The 21,469-nt window shown below is 34.5% G+C and overlaps 2 protein-coding genes across 10 annotated transcripts in view; one reads left to right on the forward strand and one right to left on the reverse strand.

Annotated features, from left to right (window-relative positions):
- Positions 1–1,177: 1,177 nt before the first annotated feature.
- Positions 1,178–3,370, forward strand: LOC115441875 (centrosomal protein 43-like). Its single transcript, XM_030166788.2, has one exon. The coding sequence runs from the start codon at positions 1,316–1,318 to the stop codon at positions 2,771–2,773; it is 1,458 nt and encodes a 485-aa protein (XP_030022648.2). The 5' UTR covers positions 1,178–1,315; the 3' UTR covers positions 2,774–3,370.
- A 384-nt stretch (positions 3,371–3,754) lies between these two features.
- The window catches only part of LOC115441861 (protein sickie), a 181,183-nt gene continuing 163,468 nt past the window's right edge, over positions 3,755–21,469 (reverse strand). For all 9 annotated transcript variants that reach the window (XM_037444928.1, XM_037444929.1, XM_037444927.1 and 6 more), the window contains 15 exons: positions 21,080–21,163; positions 20,484–20,612; positions 14,537–14,701; positions 13,131–13,365; positions 11,569–11,711; positions 10,451–10,606; positions 9,707–10,016; positions 8,863–9,511; positions 8,069–8,218; positions 7,409–7,605; positions 6,891–6,999; positions 6,375–6,567; positions 5,384–5,542; positions 5,104–5,187; positions 3,755–5,017 (listed from right to left, as the gene is read on the reverse strand). In XM_037444928.1, coding sequence (XP_037300825.1) covers positions 4,895–5,017; positions 5,104–5,187; positions 5,384–5,542; positions 6,375–6,567; positions 6,891–6,999; positions 7,409–7,605; positions 8,069–8,218; positions 8,863–9,511; positions 9,707–10,016; positions 10,451–10,606; positions 11,569–11,711; positions 13,131–13,365; positions 14,537–14,701; positions 20,484–20,612; positions 21,080–21,163 — 2,886 coding nt within the window. In that variant the 3' untranslated portion in view covers positions 3,755–4,894. The remainder of the gene's footprint in view (positions 5,018–5,103; positions 5,188–5,383; positions 5,543–6,374; positions 6,568–6,890; positions 7,000–7,408; positions 7,606–8,068; positions 8,219–8,862; positions 9,512–9,706; positions 10,017–10,450; positions 10,607–11,568; positions 11,712–13,130; positions 13,366–14,536; positions 14,702–20,483; positions 20,613–21,079; positions 21,164–21,469) is intronic.

Below are 21,469 nucleotides of genomic sequence, written 5' to 3' on the forward strand. Positions count from 1 at the left end.
CTAGGGCAGACGGCTCCTCTCGCTCTACGTACACATAGGACACAACACGTCAAGCGAGATATCAAAACGGTTTCCCGCCACTAGTGTTTTAACACTTAGACTCTCATTGTACTATTTTTTTTACACTAATGTTTATTGTTAGAATTTTAACACTGATTTAATAATTTTCTGTATGGACTTTGCTAAAATATGATTAAAAAACAGTCAAAAAGTTTCATTATGCCGTTGGGTTGTAGGGCGGGTAGCGTACCGACCTCTCGCGCTTGCTCGACCCGACTGACTGAATTTCCTATATTTTCCCGGCGCAAGCCTTCACCCCTTGTAATCGAGCACGTTCGCATAGATATAACTGCAAAGTCTAGATGTACCACGATTATTATTAATCTTTTAACTTTTCTAATTCCATTGTAACAAGATATGTTATGGTTGCAATGTTGTAACCGTGATTCGAATTCGTGACAAAGTACCAAAGTAAATATTTATACTTTTTCAAAAATAATATCTCTCATCATTGTTATTAAATATTAATAATTAGTAACTTAAGGGATTGTTACTTTAATTTCGCGATACTCGTTTTAAAATAATATGTAGTAGGTAGGTGTAACAAACTAGAGATACAAATATATTCTAATAAATTACACTAAAGGTAGATATTGGATATTAATTTAGGTTTAGATAGGTACTTATATATTAATTACGATAATTAAGTTGTGTATTTAATAAGTATCCACCTCCTTTTTATTATTCTGTTGGTTTAATTCACCTATACAAAATCGAGATATTTACTTTCTGTGTGTACTTATTTGGCAAAATTATTGTTAAGTTGATCCTTGATTATACAATGTGCTCAAGTATGTATTAATAAAAAATATTATTAATTGTGTGGTTGTTGCTTGACTAATTTTATTAAAATTAACAAAAATGTAGGTTTATACTATGAAAATTGATTTTTTTCTTCTACCATTCACACACTAAATACCGTATTTATGTTCAAAATACTACTGTTGAACCTGGAACACTATATGTCAGCATGCCGTCAAAAGCAAAAGATGTCGGCATTATTGTAGATTGTTATTAATAACAGACTTTTTGCTGTCTCACTTACTCTTATATTCAAAACACTAAGCTGTTTCTTTTCCACAAGGGTTTGTTGACAGTTGTACACAGTTCCTGCCTCAGTTGCTGCGGAAAGCTATGGAACACTGCATACTGTAAATAAAGTCTGTGACGCCAACTGACGAATAAAGTTTTTATTGAACGATTTAAAAATTTAATTTCAAACGTGATAACCTAGGAAAAAAGTTTTAAACTAACAATGGCACAAACAGAAGATACTGAACTTAGGGATTTGGTTATTGAAGCTTTAGAAAAGAACGGTTCATTAGCGAAAATCCGCGCGTTGCTGCGTGCTAATGTTTTTCTAGCATTTGAAGACGATTTTGATAATATTCGACAAAATGCGAGTTTAGACAATGTGCTAAAGTTACCTGAAGGTATACTTGCATTGTCAGTTGTACACGAGTTTTTAGAGTTCTGCAACTTAAAAAACACTTTGTTCGTGTATATGTCAGAGTCGCGACAAGGAAAAGAATACAACTACGAAGGAAAACATTATCTCAATGAGAAACTGAATTTATATAAACAGGATGTAAGGGAACCCATATTAATAACACTTATTAAATTGTTTAATCAAAGCAAATATTTTGATCAACATGGAAATGGCGAAAGCAGAAAGCAAGTAAAACTTGCCAGCAACTATAGAGACGACGAAAATTGTACTTACATAGTCCATGAAGATTCCCAGGGTAGTACTACAAGTAATTCCCAATCGGACAATATGTCTGATGACAAAAATAAATTGCATTTAAGACTGCAACTGGACAACTCAGATACTGATACTTCAAGTGACTCCGCAAGAGAAAAGTCCAGGTCAGAGTACATTCCTAGTGAACATTTTAAAAGAAGTGATAAAAATGTAATACAACATACCTCAAAAGAACACAGTGACATGGTTCATGATAAGAGAAGTGATATAATTACTCATAAGAAACAGCAAAACATATTGCATGATACTCTAAAAGATCTCAAGATTACTAACAGCAGTAGCGACTCTACCTCATATGTGGAACTTAAGCCCTATAATGATTTTGATGGAAAGATACTTAATACAGAAAATGTAACTGTAGTTAAGAAACAAGATAATAAAAATAATTCACCCAGGTCATCTACTAAGAACAATTCACATTCGAAAAGTATTGAAGGTGCAAAATCTGCTTCGTCAAGTAATGCTTCATCGTTATCTTTTAAAGATGAGCAGATTAAATCCAATAAAGACCATACATCACCACAAGCATCAATAAAATCAGATGTAGATACAGCAGAATACAGCTACGATTTTGCTTCATCACCTTCATTAAAAAATATAGATAAACCAAAACTTACAAAAGCAGATAGTACATCTCATACATTAGAGACTGTTGAAGGAAAATATAGTCCAAATAAAAATCTATCTGTTGAGAGTCAGCAACATAGCTCGCACAGCTCTGTTTCTATTTCTGATGTTGCTGATTTGATTAGCGATAAAAGCTCATCAGCAGGTAATCAGTCAAGGAATGATAAATCAACAGATCACAAGTCCAGTTTATCCAGTCGACATTCTAAGAAAAAGTCTCAAAGCCATCAAAGTAAGATAATGAGTGATGATTCTGGAGATTTTACAGAATCACCAGTTCCTTCTCTTTCTAATTTAAGTTTGGATATTCACAGTGACTGAGACTCGGAAAGGAAATGTTACTTACTAGTTTTAGCACCTAGATATATAATAATATTTTAATATGAAGCATTTGTAATTTTTAGGATGTCAAAGTTCCTCAAAGTTTCAGTGAAATTATTTAGTTAATCAAATTTGGGTACTAATGTAATGTTGCATAGTGATTGTGTCACTCCATATAATGTGTAATTTTGGTATTAGAGCAATCTATGCTTTCTAATAGATGATAAGTTAGTTATATAAAGAATGAAAGCAATTGTTTTACAAATAAGTAATTAACTGATAGATTTTGTCAATTGTCAGACCATAGTCTTCACTTGATGTTTGAGAAGCTCAAATTATGGCTGTTAGTGTATATTTGGGTTCAAACTCAAATTATGTGATGGTATGAAGTAAGAAGCTATGTATTTTTTTACTAAGACATTTTGTCAAGTGGTTGTGCCTTAATTTTTACTAAATTGCAAATAGATTCTCAAAAAGTCAGCATACTCTAGTCCTAAAGTGTACAGGTTCCGTCCAAATTACTCCAATACAAAACCTGATCTTGTGTGTGAGTGTGTGATAAGGTGTTACAAACAGTATCAATAAATATTAAAAATATTTCAGTTGTTTTATTTAATTTAAAATTGTTTTTATAAAATACATAAATTACCCATTGTGATTACCTCATAATGACAGTTTTATTAATACCATGAGTGTATGTGCATGACTACAGAGGTACTACTTTTTTCCCCCTAATTTAGATACTTGCCAAGGTGTGTAAAGAGCTTATGCAGGTGTGTTCATTGCACATTCAATTTGTAGGTCAGTAACATACTTGATCACTCGGATAAAGTTGAGTATAGATTGAATTCCCAATTTGGCAAAACTGAAATTTTTTATCAAGGTTTCCACAGGAAAGGATCCCCAGGCAAATGTGCCACGCTGGTGGCACAAAAATACACAAATCCTATATTTGTAAGGGGCTTCAGTAAAACCAGTTCAGAGATTTTATAATCAATGTTTATTTCACAATTTCTGTAAAGCATAGATTGTAGATATCACGTTTCATTTATGCACACAAGTCAATCCATACCAAACACAGTAACTTAGTCACATATTTCTATACAAAAGTAACTGTTTACGGCGTAATAGCGGTTAGTGTAATCGCGTAGAAAAAAATATGAAACATATTTACACCTAAATACTTTTATTAGGTACATGAGTTTTAATATGAAAATTGTATAAAAATTACACATTCATATATTACATACATGTCACAGTAATACAAATGCGGTCCGTATCCTAAGTTTGAAAAAATATAACAATAGTAAAAGCCAAAAATGCTTTATATAAACAGTAACAGTCCTACAGTGTTCGATTAGTATCATACAAAACGTGAAAAATTATCGCTTCAGGCACTGTTATTATCATTGAAACCAGAAGAAATAATTTCGAAGTAAATCATTCGTAATTTTACAAATCAACACATAGGTAATAGAAAGGTAGAAATACTCTTGCTAATAATATTTGCTGCACTCACAAATACTGCAGAGCAAGTCCTTCCAAGGATCGAGTAACTACGAGTAAAAATATCAATTCAAGCATTCCTAATAATTGAATATTCGAAATTAAAGCAACATCTAGGATACTTAAATAAATTAACATAAATAATGGCAAATATTTGGCTTTATATATCGTATAGCTCTCACGTAATAACGCGTTTATACTTAAACAATTAGTACATATAAAATTATAATTAAATAGTTTCTGGTGTTTTTTCTGACCTTACACGTATAATTTAATGTTACTCATTAATCTTAGTGAAACTAGTGAACTTTGTTCGAAAATGCATTACACTTACTGACCAGGGTCAGTAGGTATAGCAGTTGCAAGTTTGAATAACAATGAGTGACATTTAATTACATTCGAAACGGCCTCACTAACAAGTTTTGCATTAAAAAGCGGTATTTTGTCATAGTAAACAAACTGACAGTGTAAATTATTTCAAGCGTACAATGACAAAACACGGCTACAACAATGTACACTCTCTTAAAATTACATTGGCCAGGAACACGAATGGTGTCATATTATAATGACACGATCGGTGTTATTTGTGGGTATGCCGTGAGCTCTGTACGATATTTAAAGCTCGTTCCCTACAGAGCTGTCGTGTGTGAGGTTCGAGTCCATGCTGGCGTTGTCAGAGTCCTGGCTTTGGTTTCCGCTGTAGTTCGCCGCTTCTTGTAGCCGCATCAGCATGTTCAACTGGAAATAAAATTACATGTTAAAATATAATTTGTTGATAGGGTACTCTTGTTTAATTTTGTTAGGTGTCAGTTGTTGATTCTTACCAGAGGATCTTGATTGTTGTTCACGGCGGAGTCTTGGCTTGACTCTTCGATGCCAACATCATCAACTGTTATGGGTCTCAAAGTCTGAAAAGAAAAACGTAAAATAGATTAATATTTTTTTTTTTATATTAAACATGTAAAAATACAATCCAAAATAGTTCGTAGATTTATAAAATATTATATAAATTAATAAAGACAATTATAAAGTACCTATAATTGGAATTTAATTTTAAACCCTAAGCAAAATAATTTATTCAAATCTTATTAATAAGATACTAACATGCGAGTGATTGGGTTCTCTCCAGGGGTATGTAGACTTGATGTGCTGCAGCGGGTCGACGGCGGCGTGTCGTCGCCTGCCGTACAGCGCGATGCCCTCGCGCACCGCCTCCGAAGCGTACGGCACTATGCTGTAGTTCCACACGTCTGCGAACCATGCCTGTGAAAGAAAACATCATTAATAGGCTCCAAAACTTAAAAAGAAACAGAACCTGACAGAAATGCTATTTGAAAATGTAATAAATTCATTCCTGCTATCGTTTTTATTCCGTATTTTAACTTTTTTCGGTTTAACTCCATTGCAGGCTAATCATACCGTTAATAATAATAATAATAATATCAGCCCTGTATTATATACTTGCCCACTGCTGAGCACGGGCCTCCTCTACTACTGAGAGGGATTAGGCCTTAGTCCACCACGCTGGCCTAGTGCGGATTGGTAGACTTCACACACCTTCGAAATTCCTATAGAGAACTTCTCGGATGTGCAGGTTTCCTCACGATGTTTTCCTTCACCGTTAAAGCGAACGATAAATTCACAAAGAATACACACATGATTTTTTTTTTGAAAAGTCAGAGGTGTGTGCCTTTGGGATTTGAACCTGCGGACATTCGTCTCGGCAGTCCGTTCCACACCCAACTAGGCTATCGCCGCTTATCATACCGTTAACGGCATATTAAATACTAATTTACCAGCCTAAACTTGTGGTATGAGCAGTACCGGATTTATATTTTTTGAGTGTAAGCCGCTTTATTTCTGCCGCCCGTGTAGGTAGGTTTATGTATGTATATAAGTTTCTAAAATACTTGATAATTTTCCATTTGTTTGTATTATGGAAGGCACCAAAGTTAAAAAACGAAAGTGAGCGTCCTCTGAAATCTGCCGCCCATAAGCCACGGCCTTTACGGCCTATTTACAAATCCAAGACCGGGTGTGAGGTAGAAATCACTTCACATGTTAATTATTCTCCACTAACAATTAGCCACGTTACCTGGCTGGCCTCCAAGTCCATGGGGCAGGCGAGGAAGAGCCGCGGCCCGACGGTGACGTCGCTGGAGGAGTGCGCCTCGAGGAAGGCGTTGAGCGCGGCCCACACGCCCGGCAGCCACTCCAGCACCGCCGCCAGCGCCGGCTCGCGCCGACCCAGCCGCAGCTCCAGCGAGAATAACTTTCTTCGGAGATACCTGCTCGGATAAGGATTACGTACTTGTAGTGATATAATTGTAAATTAGGTAACAACCAACAGTAAATCAATATATTATAGTTAGCTTATTTTAGCAAGTTACTGAATATATTATGTTTTTATCATATTGGTTAATGGTTAGGTCTAATTATAATTTGAGATGTATAATAATATGAAAGTTGATTATGAATTAAGATGGTTTATTAAATAAAAGTGCTGGCTCGAAGGATCAAACAATTTAACACCAGAAATTGCCTTTAGTAAACAGAAGATGGGCTAAATAAATGAAATAAAAATTGTATATAAGAAATATTTTATAGTTACCTAGCTAAGAATCCTTTGACGGGTTCCATGTGGTTAGCGGTGAGGAGCCATCTGAAGTTGTGATGTAGTTGGAGATTCGTGGTGTTGCACGTCGCTTGGGACATGGTACCTGTGAATACAGAAGAATATTTATATTGCATTCACATGACTCTTATCGGGATTGATATAATTTATAACAATAATTTAAGATAATTTCAATTTCCGGCTTCTTTCTTTCTTTAAAATAATTTTATTATAAGTGCTTATTATAAATCAGTGCTTAAAACTTTTGAATAGGAAGCGGGTATTGTCATTCAATTTAATTAGGATTTTATTTGTTTTGCAAAGATTCATAATATTCATCGTCGTTATGGGAAGAAAAAGGACGATAACAGGTAGATAATCAGATAAATATGCCTTTGAAGAAACTCGCTAAATAATAAATCAAATACGATAATTAAATTAATTAGTTCAAAATTAGGTAATAAGTAGATTTAAAAAAGATATTACTCAATAATTCGTAAGATTGTATAACGTACCGATAATAACGGGCATGTTCCTGTTGTCGGGCGGCAGCAGCCCCGCGAAGGCGTCGCCGAGCGCGGAGGCGTGCTGCAGGTTGTCGAGCACCACGACGGACGGCAGCGGCGCCTCCTCGCCCGCGGCCGCCGCGCCGCACTGCTCCGCGATGTTCGCCAGGTACGCGCGCAGCTCGTTGCACGACTTTCTGTCCACGCTGTTCAAAATAAGTAGGGTTGTTACATTTCAATTTATATCGATCATTTTCTGATGTGGATAGTCAAAATATAAGACTTAGGGTCTATAATCTTTCTAAAACTACAAATGCGAAAGTTTGTGAAATTGTTTGGATGTTTGTTTAAAGTAAATGCAGAAATAGCTGAATGGATTTGGATGAAATTCAGTACACAGATAGATCATATCTTGAAATGACACATAGGCTATATTTATCCCAGTAATTTGCTCTCAGTGACACTGAAATAATGGTAATTTTTTTTAAAAAGTTGTGTACCTACAAAGATCCTTAAAAGGTAGTTTAAGACTCGCATATTTATTCTCTAATACAGTATTTAACATACATAATACAGTATCAAACATTTTTGTTGGTCCAATACACGTAGTAATTGACATTCCTATGTAGGTATCCCATTATATACCTCTAGGCTATAATCTAGACTTACTTGAATGTAGCTACAGCTTCGGCGGGATTGCCGCGCCTTTGTGTTTTCTGGACGTAAAATTCAGCGAGTTTCGCCGCTAAGTATGACTTGCCGGTGCCGCTGGGACCACAGAGTATCACTCGCCTGTGTTCCGATAGCAGAGAAACGTATCTGTACAAGAAACATAAAATTAAATACATCACAAATAATTTTATAGGCCCGCCCCATCACATCATGGAACGGAATACGCACGGAGAAAAGTGGGTGAAACAGTTGCGCGTCTGTTTGCCCCTTTGGGGATAAAAGGAGTATGTGTGTAAACAATTTTAGGAGTTTAAAAATATGAATAATTTAAAAACCCAATTTTATTTTTATTTAAGTACTTATCAACGAAAATATTTGTAATATTTGGTTTTATCATTATACACTTAAAAAGGTGTTTGGGAAATAAGTACCTATAATTTAATATAGTTTTAATTCTGGTTTTGAGATAAATTAGTTTCTCGAAATATTTGCTTTGATGTAATAGCACATAACAAGGTGTAGATACGAAAGTGAAATCGTGAAGGCAAATTGTTTCTCAGTTTAATGGTAGTTAAACTTAATTACCTTCCTCTGCTGATGTAAATTACAAACTTTCTAGTTAATTTCTATACCATTTAAAAGCAATCGGTTTTAGTAATATTTTCCGTAGCATGACCAAATTTTTTTTACACTTAGATGCTTGTGTAGTGTTTAAATTTACGCCCCTAAAATTATTCTTCGAACATAGAAAGACACATGCACAATTAGTATTGTGAGCAAAATAAACTTACCTATATACAATATTTTTTGGTATAAGGCTATCGAACGCCAGACTGCCGACTCCTTGCAAGCAGATGTACAGCGTGTTCACGGTCCCTATGATGTACCCGCATGGCAACAGCTCCGGGAAGCCGATCTCCGGCCCACGCGTCGCTTCACCCAAATGGTACGACGTTATAGAATCAGTGTTCAGACCGAGATTCGTGCCCAAATCTATCCTAGACAAGTAGTCCTTAAAGGACTTCCTAACTATATAATCTAAATTCTGCCAAGTCGTCTTGCCAGATATATAAGTGTACGCTATAGTGTACTCGTTGCAGTTTATTGTCGAATCACTATTATAAACATTCTTATACGAGCTACTGTGCGTAGATTTGTTGCTTTTAAGGCTATTCGTGTTCGACTTATTTATTTGCGGGTAGTCTTGTGTCTCCACTTCTGGACTGTGATTCGTGGACATTCTCGGCGATTCGAAACTGGCTTGTTTCTCGAAATGATTGTACGCGCTTGCCGATTGCTTCGCGTAGAATCTGCACTCGGACTCCGTCAATGTGTCTTGGACCTCTTCGAAATATCTTTGGAATGTTTCGGGTTGACCTAAATATACAGCTATCGCTATTTTCTTTCCATCAGTCGTGTCTCCCTGGCTGTCTGCTACACCTGTTAATACAATAAAAGGCCTTATTATCAGAGGTATAGAACAGCTTATTAATTGCATTTTTTATTAAACATCCATAAGCAACCAATAACCCTTGTCACTCCGCACTCATTAAGAATTGAAATCAACATTGTTAGACGTATCACCCGCCCCACTATCCTAAATCCAATCAATCATTTAAAATCATCACAACTTACCAATATCAGAGTAGCTTTCACCAATAGCAAGCTCGCGTGTTTTAGGCGGCGGTAACACGCTGTTTATATCGTAATCTCCACTCAGCCGCTCTCCAGCATTGAGTCCGTTGGAGAACAAATCGCTGGCCCCATTCAACGCTCCTAGCAGCGTCTCATTGTTCTCGTTCAGTTCGCAGGCAGCCTTATTCCCATATATGGGCTCCACCATGCCGGACTTGGGTGAACCTTTCTTCGAGAAGTCGATGGTTGGTGTGGCTGACATGCAGTTGAAGTCGAGGTCGAGAGGCTGGGCGTGAATGTCGATCGCCGCCTGCAAATTTGTCGGAGTTATTGATTGTCTTTTGGTGGACTGAATATTACCCCAGTTCATTGTATTCTATTACCGCAATTCATTGTATTCTGGTAATATAGATACTTAATAATGAATACAGGAGTTATTGTGAGACTGTACTTTGGTCTAAAACATATAATCAATCTTTCGATATATTTCCGTAAATTACGGGTACCTACATACAACAACATACAAGTTATCCTTTTGGAACATTGGCGAAATAAATTTAGCATCAATATTAGGAAAGACAGTACTAAAAGACCAACTATTCTTTCAAAATATAACACACAGAATAGTAATTATGCATATAACATTTTCAAATGAGTATAGATTATTACTATTATAAATATACATACGATAGACTTATTTTTAGTTTTTGGGGTTGTTCAATGCATCTATAAATAGTGAGTCACCTGGTGCATGGTGGCCTGGTCCGCGAGGCTGAACCGCCTCGGGTCCTCGACGGCGGAGCCGCCGGTGCCGAGCGAGCTCTGGCTGCCGGCGAGCGAGCGTGACGTCACCAGCCGCTGCAAACGCTCGTTGTTTTGCTTCAGGTTCAACATCTCGTTCTGGAACAAGCATTGTGTTTTTTATACAGGCGAAGGGATTTATGTGTACAGGTTAAGTGGCGTCTAGAGAACCGGTAGGCTATCGATTGAAAAGATTTTTGTCTTGAATTATGAAAAAGCACATAATATTTCCCTGTGATACGATTTAATTTCAATATACTAAAGCCATATTACGGTTTTTAAGCAATTTAGACTTAAGTTTCTAATACGTGCGCTCTCCGCTGCATTTTCAGTGAGCTTGAAATTTGTATGTAATTACTTTTATTGAGTATAGTGGAGTTTAAAGCGCGTTCTCAGCTTGTTTAAAAAGATCGTATGCATACTCCAAAATATACAGCTATACAATTAAATTAAAAAACAAATATGCCACGCGTAATTTACATAGACATCTGTCGCCATAAAATATTAACGTTAATTTAATTCAAACTACAAATTCCAATCTCAGTGGCGTACAAAACTAAATCTTGCTAACTTAATTCAAATTAGATCACGTAACAAAAGTCTCTTTATAAATTTATCTAAGCCACCAACGTAGAATGCTAAGCGTTGTGGCCCATCTAATTTAAGGAGATGACTTTGCTTTAATCAATATAATTAAATTAAGTTAATTTGCGTTTATCACTATTATTTTAAAATAGAAAACTCTTCTTGATTATGCTTAAAAGTGATCTGCAGGGTATTAGCTGTGGGTTTCAACTTGTGTATGGGTATTTAAATTTTTATTAGAAACACTACTTTAAACACATAAATTAGAGATACGTACTGAATATTCTAGTACGTATCTCTAATTGATAGTACGTATCTTTAATGTGTTTAAAGACATTTTTTCCTTCGACTTACCTTTTTCAAAACATGAAAATCAATAATGACATCATCTATTTGCAAACTTCGTACAAAATGTACAAGGCTTGTACAGAGTAAGCTCTATACAACAATTCATATAAAGAGTACAAGGTACTCACTCTCATTTTTATAACGGTGTCTTTGAGACTCTCCAACTGATGCGCGGAGCTGAGCGCCTCCAGTCTGATGTCGGTCAACACGAGATCCTTCTCGCGCAGTTGCCGCTTCAGCTCATCCACCAAGACAGATTCCTCTTTGTTATCTGTAACAATAGTATGTTGTATAGTTGGTGTCGCCTTCATTGAAGGTTATCCTTATTTCTTATACCTCCATGCAAAAATTGCGAGACAATATCCTGTCCATTATTGCCTTTTAAAAAAATTATAATCGTAGCTACTTATCGTTTACTATTTAGTGACACTGAAATTAATTTTGCCTTATAATTAGAACTTTATGAATGCAAAACATTTTATTTTGTGTACCGCTGAACAAGGTTCGCTCTTACAAAATTAAATTAATATTAAATAACAAAGCCCAGTTGAAAATTGCATTACACAATGTAAAGGAAATGTGGTTATTAACTGCAGTCTGTAACAAACTTAATTTATAATGCAATACTAAGGAATAATACCGTAACATACAAAAAAAACATATTTGATTATTATTAAATTTATAAATACACAAAGATCTCATCTCAACCTTGATCTTTGTACCAAACATAAATATAACAAGCATGCCTACGGAGACACTTAGAAATAACCTTTATTAATAAATCGATTTGCATTTACATTATAATTAAAACCTTTGGCGACATTTATTATTCGATTTCTAGCTCCGAGCCACGGGGGACAACGTTGTGTCAGATAGATCTGATTAGGTTCACCGCTAAGTTGGCCTTAGCTTTCACTTGGTCAACCTAATTTCATAGGCAATGTAAACTGTCGGGCCCATTGTTTACACCGGCCATAAACAGCAATGTCAATTACGTGTGCATAAAACACTGAAAACGACGCCTTGTCCATTTATGTGTTTACATCGCTGCTTAAATGTCAAAGTGGTGTTATTTAGCTTTTTGGTGAGACTTTCTGTTATTAACGAACTCTTTGAATTCAAACGCTCACATTTTATGGATTGAATTTACGATCACTTAAAATATTGTATTTTATGTAAGAATAATTTAAATATAATCGGAGGTACTATGCTAAAATAATAGCATAATTAACAATGATTCTAAAATATTATATCGTGAGTCGTGGCTCGTTATGTACTCCACGTTGGTTTGTTCTACCTAGTGTATTATATTATGTGGTTTGTAGAACTCCATTGTATTTTGCATTTAATAACGCATGACAAAAATCTTGTTCCGGAACAGTAATAACGCATACGCAGCGAGTATATAATGTTTGTATAATGGTTTAGCTAGTTTATTAACGGTGTCTCGTTACTAAGTCAAATAAACTCTTAATATAGCTCACCGACTTAAAATAATTTTGCTAATATTTTTAAATAACAAAAAATTGCATGGAACATTAAATTATTTTTTATTAGTATTTCTTACACGAAGTGATCTTAATAGTATTCACGATCATTGTTGCCAATCAAAAAAATCCCACATTTCACTAAAAAAATACACTTCAACGATCGCTACAAAATAAAAATTGATTACCTCCTGTTAACTAACCTTTGGTTTGTTCTTCAGGCTTGACAGGCGCCGGCTTCTCCTTAGTATCAGGAAGAGCCTCGTGGGAATGTTCTAGACTGTTCTCATTACTGCCCTCTCGTATCGTGTGCGGGTCGTCGTAGTGATGCGAGCCCGACGAGCTGTCCTGTGACGACAGCTGCCCGAGGGACGAGTGCTTCGCTGTTTTAGATATCTTCGCGTTCCGTGAGAATGCCTTCGTGAACGATGAGCGTAGCTGTTGGGGATTGATTTAATGTTAAATTAGGTAATATAAATATTGCATTTTCGGTGTTTTAGAAATTTTTCGGAAGAGTTAATTATAATTATAAATAATAATTCTAAAATAACCAAAATAAAAATAAAGTAAATTGAGATGTAGGTACATCTCAATTTACTTTATTATTATTTTGGTTAAAATAGTCATTCATGCAATGTTGTTTATTTTAAGAATGAATAAGATGATCTAATTTTATTTATTAGTCTTTAGAGCTGTGAATAGTATAAACGAACAAAACAAAGTTACGTCATGAATGTTAAAAGTATTAGACAATGGAAATTGTTTGCTTACACAAACATTTGTCTGGTTGGTTCGGGAATACGAATTGTGAATCGAATCCAATGTAAATATTTACGAAAAATCTGTCGGTTTTAATGGCTTTAATTCGGGTTTATTATATTTGCACAATTTTTACGATTTTGTTGAATAATTGTGTCACATCCATTATACCCGTAAAATACTATCCACCAAGACATAAAGCACATATTTGAACAACTGATATATGTAATGTAAAACAAAAGAACGCCATTGAATGTGTGTACTTTAACAGTGTTGTAACAAAAATATTACGAATAATCAACCTCTATAATAAAACTATATTAAATGTAGATGAAGCTTGCACAACCCGCTTTTCAAACTGTACCGGCCATTATGTTTTAAATTATAATTATGTTTGGAAATATTGAAATTGTATTGAGCAATGTTTTATGAACACGAATATTTTTAGAATTTTGAATGTAGAGACTAGAGAGTGTGATTACTGGGCTTGTGAGACTTTCATGGTGAAGATAGTAGGGTACCGTACAATGATTTGTAATTTGTATGAATTGTAGTAGAATATTTTATTATAATCATTATGATTTTGATCTTTCATCTTGCGTTCCTACTTAATCCATTCTTAAGAAATGACAACCTCTTGCAGCTATAATTCTTCCATTAAGAACCTACTATACATCCGTCTAAATATCATGCAAGATTGAGTTTCATTACAAAGTTTCTTACTCACTACTAAACATAATTCACTTTTGCGTAAGAAGTGACTTTAGTCTAACCTTAAGTAGCAACATCAAAATAAGATAAAATATAAATAACCTTTAAAAAAAAAAACTATAAACACACAAAAACATACCCATCCTTTTTTCTTGTGTTTTTTGTCGTGAGGCGCTGAGGAGCCGCTGCTCAGGCTGTTGATGCTCGACACGCTGTCGGTCGATAGATGCCGCGTGATCGCACCGTTGCCCGTTTGTGCGTTACGTTGTGGTGATGACTGCTGCGTTTGGGTTGTTGGGTCCTGCTGTAGGAGAATTTTATATTGTTACATACTGTTTTAAAGATTGTTATGGTACGAGTTATTAAAGCCAAGTGGTAATTGATACAAAGAAGTTATCGGTAAAAGATTTGTGAGTTGTTTTGTTTTGTTTCCTGTATTGTTAATTGTTCAATTAATAAACTACTTTTTTTTTCATTTAGAATAGACTAGTGGTTTTGTGTCATGTAAAACTATTATAAAAAATAAATATATCTACATAGTATATGCTTTAAACGTGTGTATAATTTATTTAGGTATTGACTATCGCAACTTTGAAATGTTATGTAGAGCTGAATCTAGAGCTTGAAACGAAATCAGACAATAAAATTTAGCAGAATGAGTCACCGAGTCACGAGTTTTTTTTTAAATTATCATATAAATAAGTTAAAAAAAAATCTTTAAATGTTTATATCGATTATCAAATATTAAATTATTGCCAAAGAAACTTTGATTTTTACCCGTCTTCTTTTAATACACATCATCATTATTATGATCATCATTATCATTAGCAAAATAAAGTCTACTGCTGAACATAGGTCACCCCCAAAGATTTCCAGATTAGATTTAAATATACATATGTATAGATAATAAATGATTGGACAGATGTTTGTCATGCATCGCGCGCGACAAATAAGGATAAAAGCGGGGAAATCCGATCGAATTGCAAAACGTTTACACGTAAATAGCACTATAGTATTGGAAAATTGTTTTTCTTTGTAACCTACTGTACTGGTCGTAAATACAGGTGGGAGACGGGTAGAGCAAGGTTGGTTTATTTAGCACAAATCTCCGCTAGGCCAATTGACTGACTTAATATTCGTTTTAATTGATGAACAATTTTATAACTGGATATATTGCATTTAATGACATGGAAAAATTCTGACGCACTCTACATTATTATTATTTTCGTAATCTGTATTCTAATTGATAGTTAATTAGTAATTACTAGCTTTATTTATTGTTGTTTATATAAATAATTATTGATTAATGATTGTGTTTAGTGTTTTACTCCAGTATTAACAACTTTGAGAATACGTTATAAAAGTATTAATCAATGTTGGTGAACATGACAAAATCTGCGTAAATATTTTATTAAAAACGAACTAGAATGATAATATTACACTGTAGAGACTAGACTTGTTGCCATGTCTAGCGATCCGAGATCACTTGGTACTAAATACTAATCCAGTTATTTTGTACACCAGCATGATGAGTGCAAGCGAGTCAACTTTTCACTGAATGTATAGGTTTGGTCCGCTCAGACGTTCAAAGTTGTTTCTGTTTTATTGTGCAAACATAATTTGTAGTGCGCCACTATCAAAGCACTCAATCTAAAGCATCTGATACAAGAATATTTCCATAGAGAAAAATGTAATTTCCATAAAAGCACATCTGTCTAGAAAGTGTGTCCTACAAATATCATAAGCAATACCATACGATTTACATACTATTACTACAACTTGCTTCCAATAACAATGTTACATTATGCCACTTGTCAATTCTCATCGAGTATATATAGAACGGGGACGTATCGATTGATGGTCAATTTAATGCAAATGAAGTTAGCTTTACGTACACATTACGGCGGCGCGTGTCAACAGATTCAAATTAAGAGCACCTACATTGACACTAGAAATTTCTAATTTTCCATAGCCGGGAGCTCTCGCGAGTAATCGTGCCAGTAACGTCATTTTATGCGGTAAATTACGGAAGACACGTTATTAAATGCAGTAAAGTTGAAATATGCGCCTGCGCAAGTTCAGATTTCGTAAAGATTAATCTTATGAATGTGGTTGATAAATTTATCGGTTTTAAATCCGGCACTATTAACAATCCGTAATATCATTGACGGAACGAATACCAACAAATCATTTAAAATAACAATAAAGAACTGTGCAACATAGACTTTAAGGATCGTCATTTCCATTCTCATGAACAACCTACAACCACACAACTATAAGCCATAAATATACAATGTTATGTGAATGAACCAACTACCGTACGTGTTCGGCAAATAACATTAGATATTAGGGTGACCTTCAGAACTCCTTGCGATATTTGACTTTGCGGTTACAACGGAATACGTAAACAAGATTACCAAATACTCATAAAAAAATCAATATAGATTTTGCAACTTCAATTTCTTGTATGTATGAATTTACTTACATAAAAATAATACACCTGAATTCCTAAAGAAGTTGGCAGAGGTGTAACATTACATCCACTTTTTGCGAGGGTATTTCTTTGTGCATAAATATTTGTCGAGTTATGTTGTTTAGGTATAGCCTATCGCCATGTGACACATTTAAAATTCTGAACTAATTAACTAGTAGGTACAGCAAATCGCATTAAAAAGTATTCGCAAGCGATCAACTGAATAGATCTCTGGACTAAATCGGCTTTCGGAGTAGGTTTACTTTTATTGGTCTATTAAGGCGCACGTAGTATTGTAAGTTATGTTCTGGTATTCTTAATAACGCTTATTTTGTTTTTATATAATACATAGTGAATATAACTGTGAGAAAAAGAAAACAAATCTTCCTTATCCTTCTATTTGATTAATTTCGTTGCGCGTTAAGAGCTTCACCAAGGTGCCGATGGAGACCAACATGAGGTTTTAAGCTGGTAAAAGTCCGGCATACCCTGCATACCATTAGTAGAAGGTGGGAATCCAAGAGGATTTTCCCCATGAAAAAAAAAGAAAGACTAATTAGTGTTCCCAGAGTTTTACCGCTCGGTGACATAAAATGCGTATCACTGCCGATCTTGGCTTACAGGAGATACATCGGCGGGTGTGAGCGAGGCATAGTCTCGTATTAAAGCTAATACCATTATTACACTTTTTTTATCTAATACCAAAGCTTCATAAATAGAAAAAGAAGCAACATTAAGATAACAAACTCAACTTTAAGCATCCTCAACAACAAAACTGAATGCTAATGATCGATCGAATTCCGAATTATTATTACTATCGACATTATAAAAATAATGCTCTTGATCTCATAACGACGAGCACATAACATATACTTGCATAATGATTGATCGTTGATCACATTGACCAAGATTCGTTTCTTAACTCGAATATAAATTGAGATAAACGTACGTCATCATATAATGTTGAAATAATGAATTGATGACCCATTGTATATCACCAGTATTATATATCCAATAAATGTATACAACATTTATTACCGTCTATACGCATTACAGATTATTTTCTGTGTCAAAGTTTATTATTAGATGAAACGCGTTCTAGGTTGACTGCTCAACACATTAACTGGACTGAATCTAGTTTTATGAATGTTAATTCGACAGAATTCTCGTCTTTATTATATTAAAAAAAAAAAACACGACAGATCTCAAATACTAATAATACCTAACATTTATTCGTAACGGTTGTATAAAGGCATATAATAATTATAAATTCAGTAACACAAAGCTTATGTAGCGTAGAAAAAAATAGGTATTATTTTTTATAAATACCCATTAGGTTGTCAAATTTCATAATTATAATTTATATATAGTTTAGTATATATTATTTATAATAGAAGATGACACTCTTTCGCAGTCGGTCACTTGATGTAATCTCCAATTTCGCTACCATTCGTGAAATGATTAAGCAATTTGGCGATTTGTTCATACGATAACCTACTGTAGAAGCTCAGAACAGTAAGTGCAAATATGCAGAGAGCCTCGAAAAGATAATGTTGCGTACATTAAACGAGCGTGTGTCCCTGACATGGTTTCTCAAGGGAATCTCGTTGAACTACAATTTTAATGGGTGAGGGATCAAAATGTAGTTCAAATTAGATACTTTTAGGGTCCGGTAACAAACATTTCTAAACTGTATAAGTCATTTTATTCACATATGCTAGACAGCACCTATAGAGTTTTACAATAAAACATAACCCTAAATGGGGTATTCGTCAGTATACAACATTTTTTTACAGAACTAGCGAGATGGGTATTTGTCAGCTACAGAACTTTAAAACCGATATGATCTTGTTTAGATTAATTTTAATGGGAGAGATGGACGGCTTGACAATCCCAAATTAAAGTACGAGTTGTTTACTATTACTCTTAATTAATATATCTTCTTATTATAATACACCAAAGACACATTAAACCATAATAACAAGCCAAGGTAAAGCACCAGTTCTATAATCATTTTAATAAAAATATTTGTAAGTGAATAGAGAATGCTAGTGATCATTATTATTTAATTTACAGATAGGTAATATTTATTGTAAGTAAATAACTATAGTTAAATAAGTGATAGCAGCAACAAAATGACAATACAAAATCAGAATTTAAAGATAAAAGGGTTACTAGGGTAAGTTCTACTTAAATAAATTGAGAATATTCTATATTACTGTTTACTTATAAATGTATGTGTGTACTCGGGACTTCTAATTAAATAACTATACGAACTATATATGGATTAAATAAATACGCTTGAAAAGCAGAGCACATATTCGGATCTTCATTAACAAACACTTCACGATGAAGTAAATAAATGTATGTATATTGTGCTACCGTATTTTTCTTGAGCACACAAATATTACGAGTGACGCAATGTCCCACAAAAAATATTGAGATAAGTTTGTATGTAGATCGCCCCATTTTCGCTACAATCTATTTTAGTCGGAGACGTTGGACACATTATACGCATCTTACTAGTATCTTAATGATATATTAACTGCGAAAATTTGTATAGATATTTCGATTTTTAGACATTTGTTTCAAGTCTAAGGGATGTCTGATCTCTGAATGACATTGGAAGTAATTTTACACACTAAGGGCCTGTTCTACTTCAAAGTAAATGCTATTCGTATTACATAAATGTATAAACCAACCAAATACAAAAACACTTGAATAAAATTTATTTTAACATTTTCAGTCTTCAGTGTTTGTACAGTTGTTAATGTCAATGTTATGTATGAGAGTGACATATCATAGCGATAAACATATCATTAGGATATGTCATTCACATACGTTTTTCTGTTTTCTATTACTGTTAACGATTGTGGAAAGGCATAATCGCGACGGCCCCTCGATTAACATGTAGACTACTTTCTATGCCGAAGAAGTACCTGCTTAGTTAAACTTTTATACCACGAGATTTCTTTCAGACGGGCGTAGCCGCAAGCATAACTTAGTTATAGCATAACTTACTTAAGGTTATAGCTTAAGGTCCAATTTAATACGACGAAATTTTAAAGGCCGAAATATCCATGCATATTAATTATTTTTACGTTTTTCTTTCAACTGCGAGAACTAATCACTAACTAGACGTGAATTTAAATTCTTTACTTGTCAATACTTGTTTAGTTACCCAAATTAAAGGTGAAACAAAATGTATGAAATGGACCTTAAGCTATAACCTTAAAGCTGTTATTTAAAACGTAATATGATCCAGAAACTAAATTGATATTCATTACTTAAATCTAACACTCGGATGTCCATAAGGCTTATCCATTAGGTGATTAAAGCTCTTATAATAACATTAGTCACACAAAGAGTGATTGATTGCAGAGAAACTGCTGATCGCCAACATCGATGTAAACGATAAAATTCTATTAAGTTCCCTATGTAATTGCATAATGTTGGCTTGTTTCTTGAACGTAATATTATGGTCTTTTTTATATGAACGCTTAGCAATATTTCAAAAACTTTCCTCCTGTATTGTGAATTGATGAGATTTTTAGGAACAATGGTCACCTCCTTTTGCGTACTCGGTTAACGAATACGTTACTAGAATATTTACCTGTCCAGTGACGTTGACGCCATCGGCACGGATTCCCATGGACTGCATGTGAGCAGTAGTCAGACCAGCTTGAATCGACTGTTTCCGCAGCAACTCAATCGTTTGACGAAGCTCCGTCAGTTCCGAATCCTGTTATGGTAAACACAAGTCCTTTTATCAAGTCCAAACGCGAGAATAAACAGTAATTAAAAGAAAGCAATTTGCATCGGTAAACCGGTTGAGGTGTAACGAAATGGATGGCTAGGGGCATTCAGCCGCGCAGTTTGATAGGCTGGTGTGTTATATTATTAAAAAACAGCGCAGGAGTCTCATCCGATTCTAAACGGGTACAACGCCTTCGGGTATTTTTAATGACTGCTAAATTGATGTAGCGAATATCTTTATACCTCTTAATGTAGTGCGATACGTGTATGTGTCGAACATTTTTTGATTAATATTTACGCAGGAGATGATTCAATATCTTGAAGCATTTAGATTTTTGCTTCCTATATACATTATGCATTGAATTAATTGCGCGGACGTCAAGAATTAATAAAATTGTATTGTTTTAATTAACACTCATTGGTTTTACGATAGAAATCGTATGTGTTTATTACCTTTCTCTCGGCGGTTGCGGTGAGCTGCTGCAGGCGCTGCGTCATATTCGACAGACTCTGCTCGAATGCGGACACCACGTGCGCCTTTAACAATAAAACATGACTAAATTAGTATTTCGATACCATTATAGAATTATTGCTACATTAATTGACTTCATATTCATACATCTTGCTATATGCTTCGTTTATATAACCGGGTTTATAGAATTTAAAAGCATTTTTCTTGAGATTGCCAGAGTTAATCAAAAACTGTAGCTTCCACGTTTACGTCAGAAAGAGTCATTAGTTGATGTGATAAATCATTAATACGTTAGAATCTTTCTGGGTGGCAAAACATGCCTATATCATATTTTCATACCACCCATAGCGATATATTACGCATAATGCTTC

The sequence above is a fragment of the Manduca sexta genome, chromosome 28, assembly GCF_014839805.1.
Source record: "Manduca sexta isolate Smith_Timp_Sample1 chromosome 28, JHU_Msex_v1.0, whole genome shotgun sequence".
NCBI lineage: Eukaryota > Metazoa > Arthropoda > Insecta > Lepidoptera > Sphingidae > Manduca > Manduca sexta.

Bases quoted from the DNA above. Each gene is read 5' to 3' on its own strand.
- LOC115441875 (XM_030166788.2), top strand. From the start codon at position 1,316: ATGGCACAAACAGAAGATACTGAACTTAGGGATTTGGTTATTGAAGCT.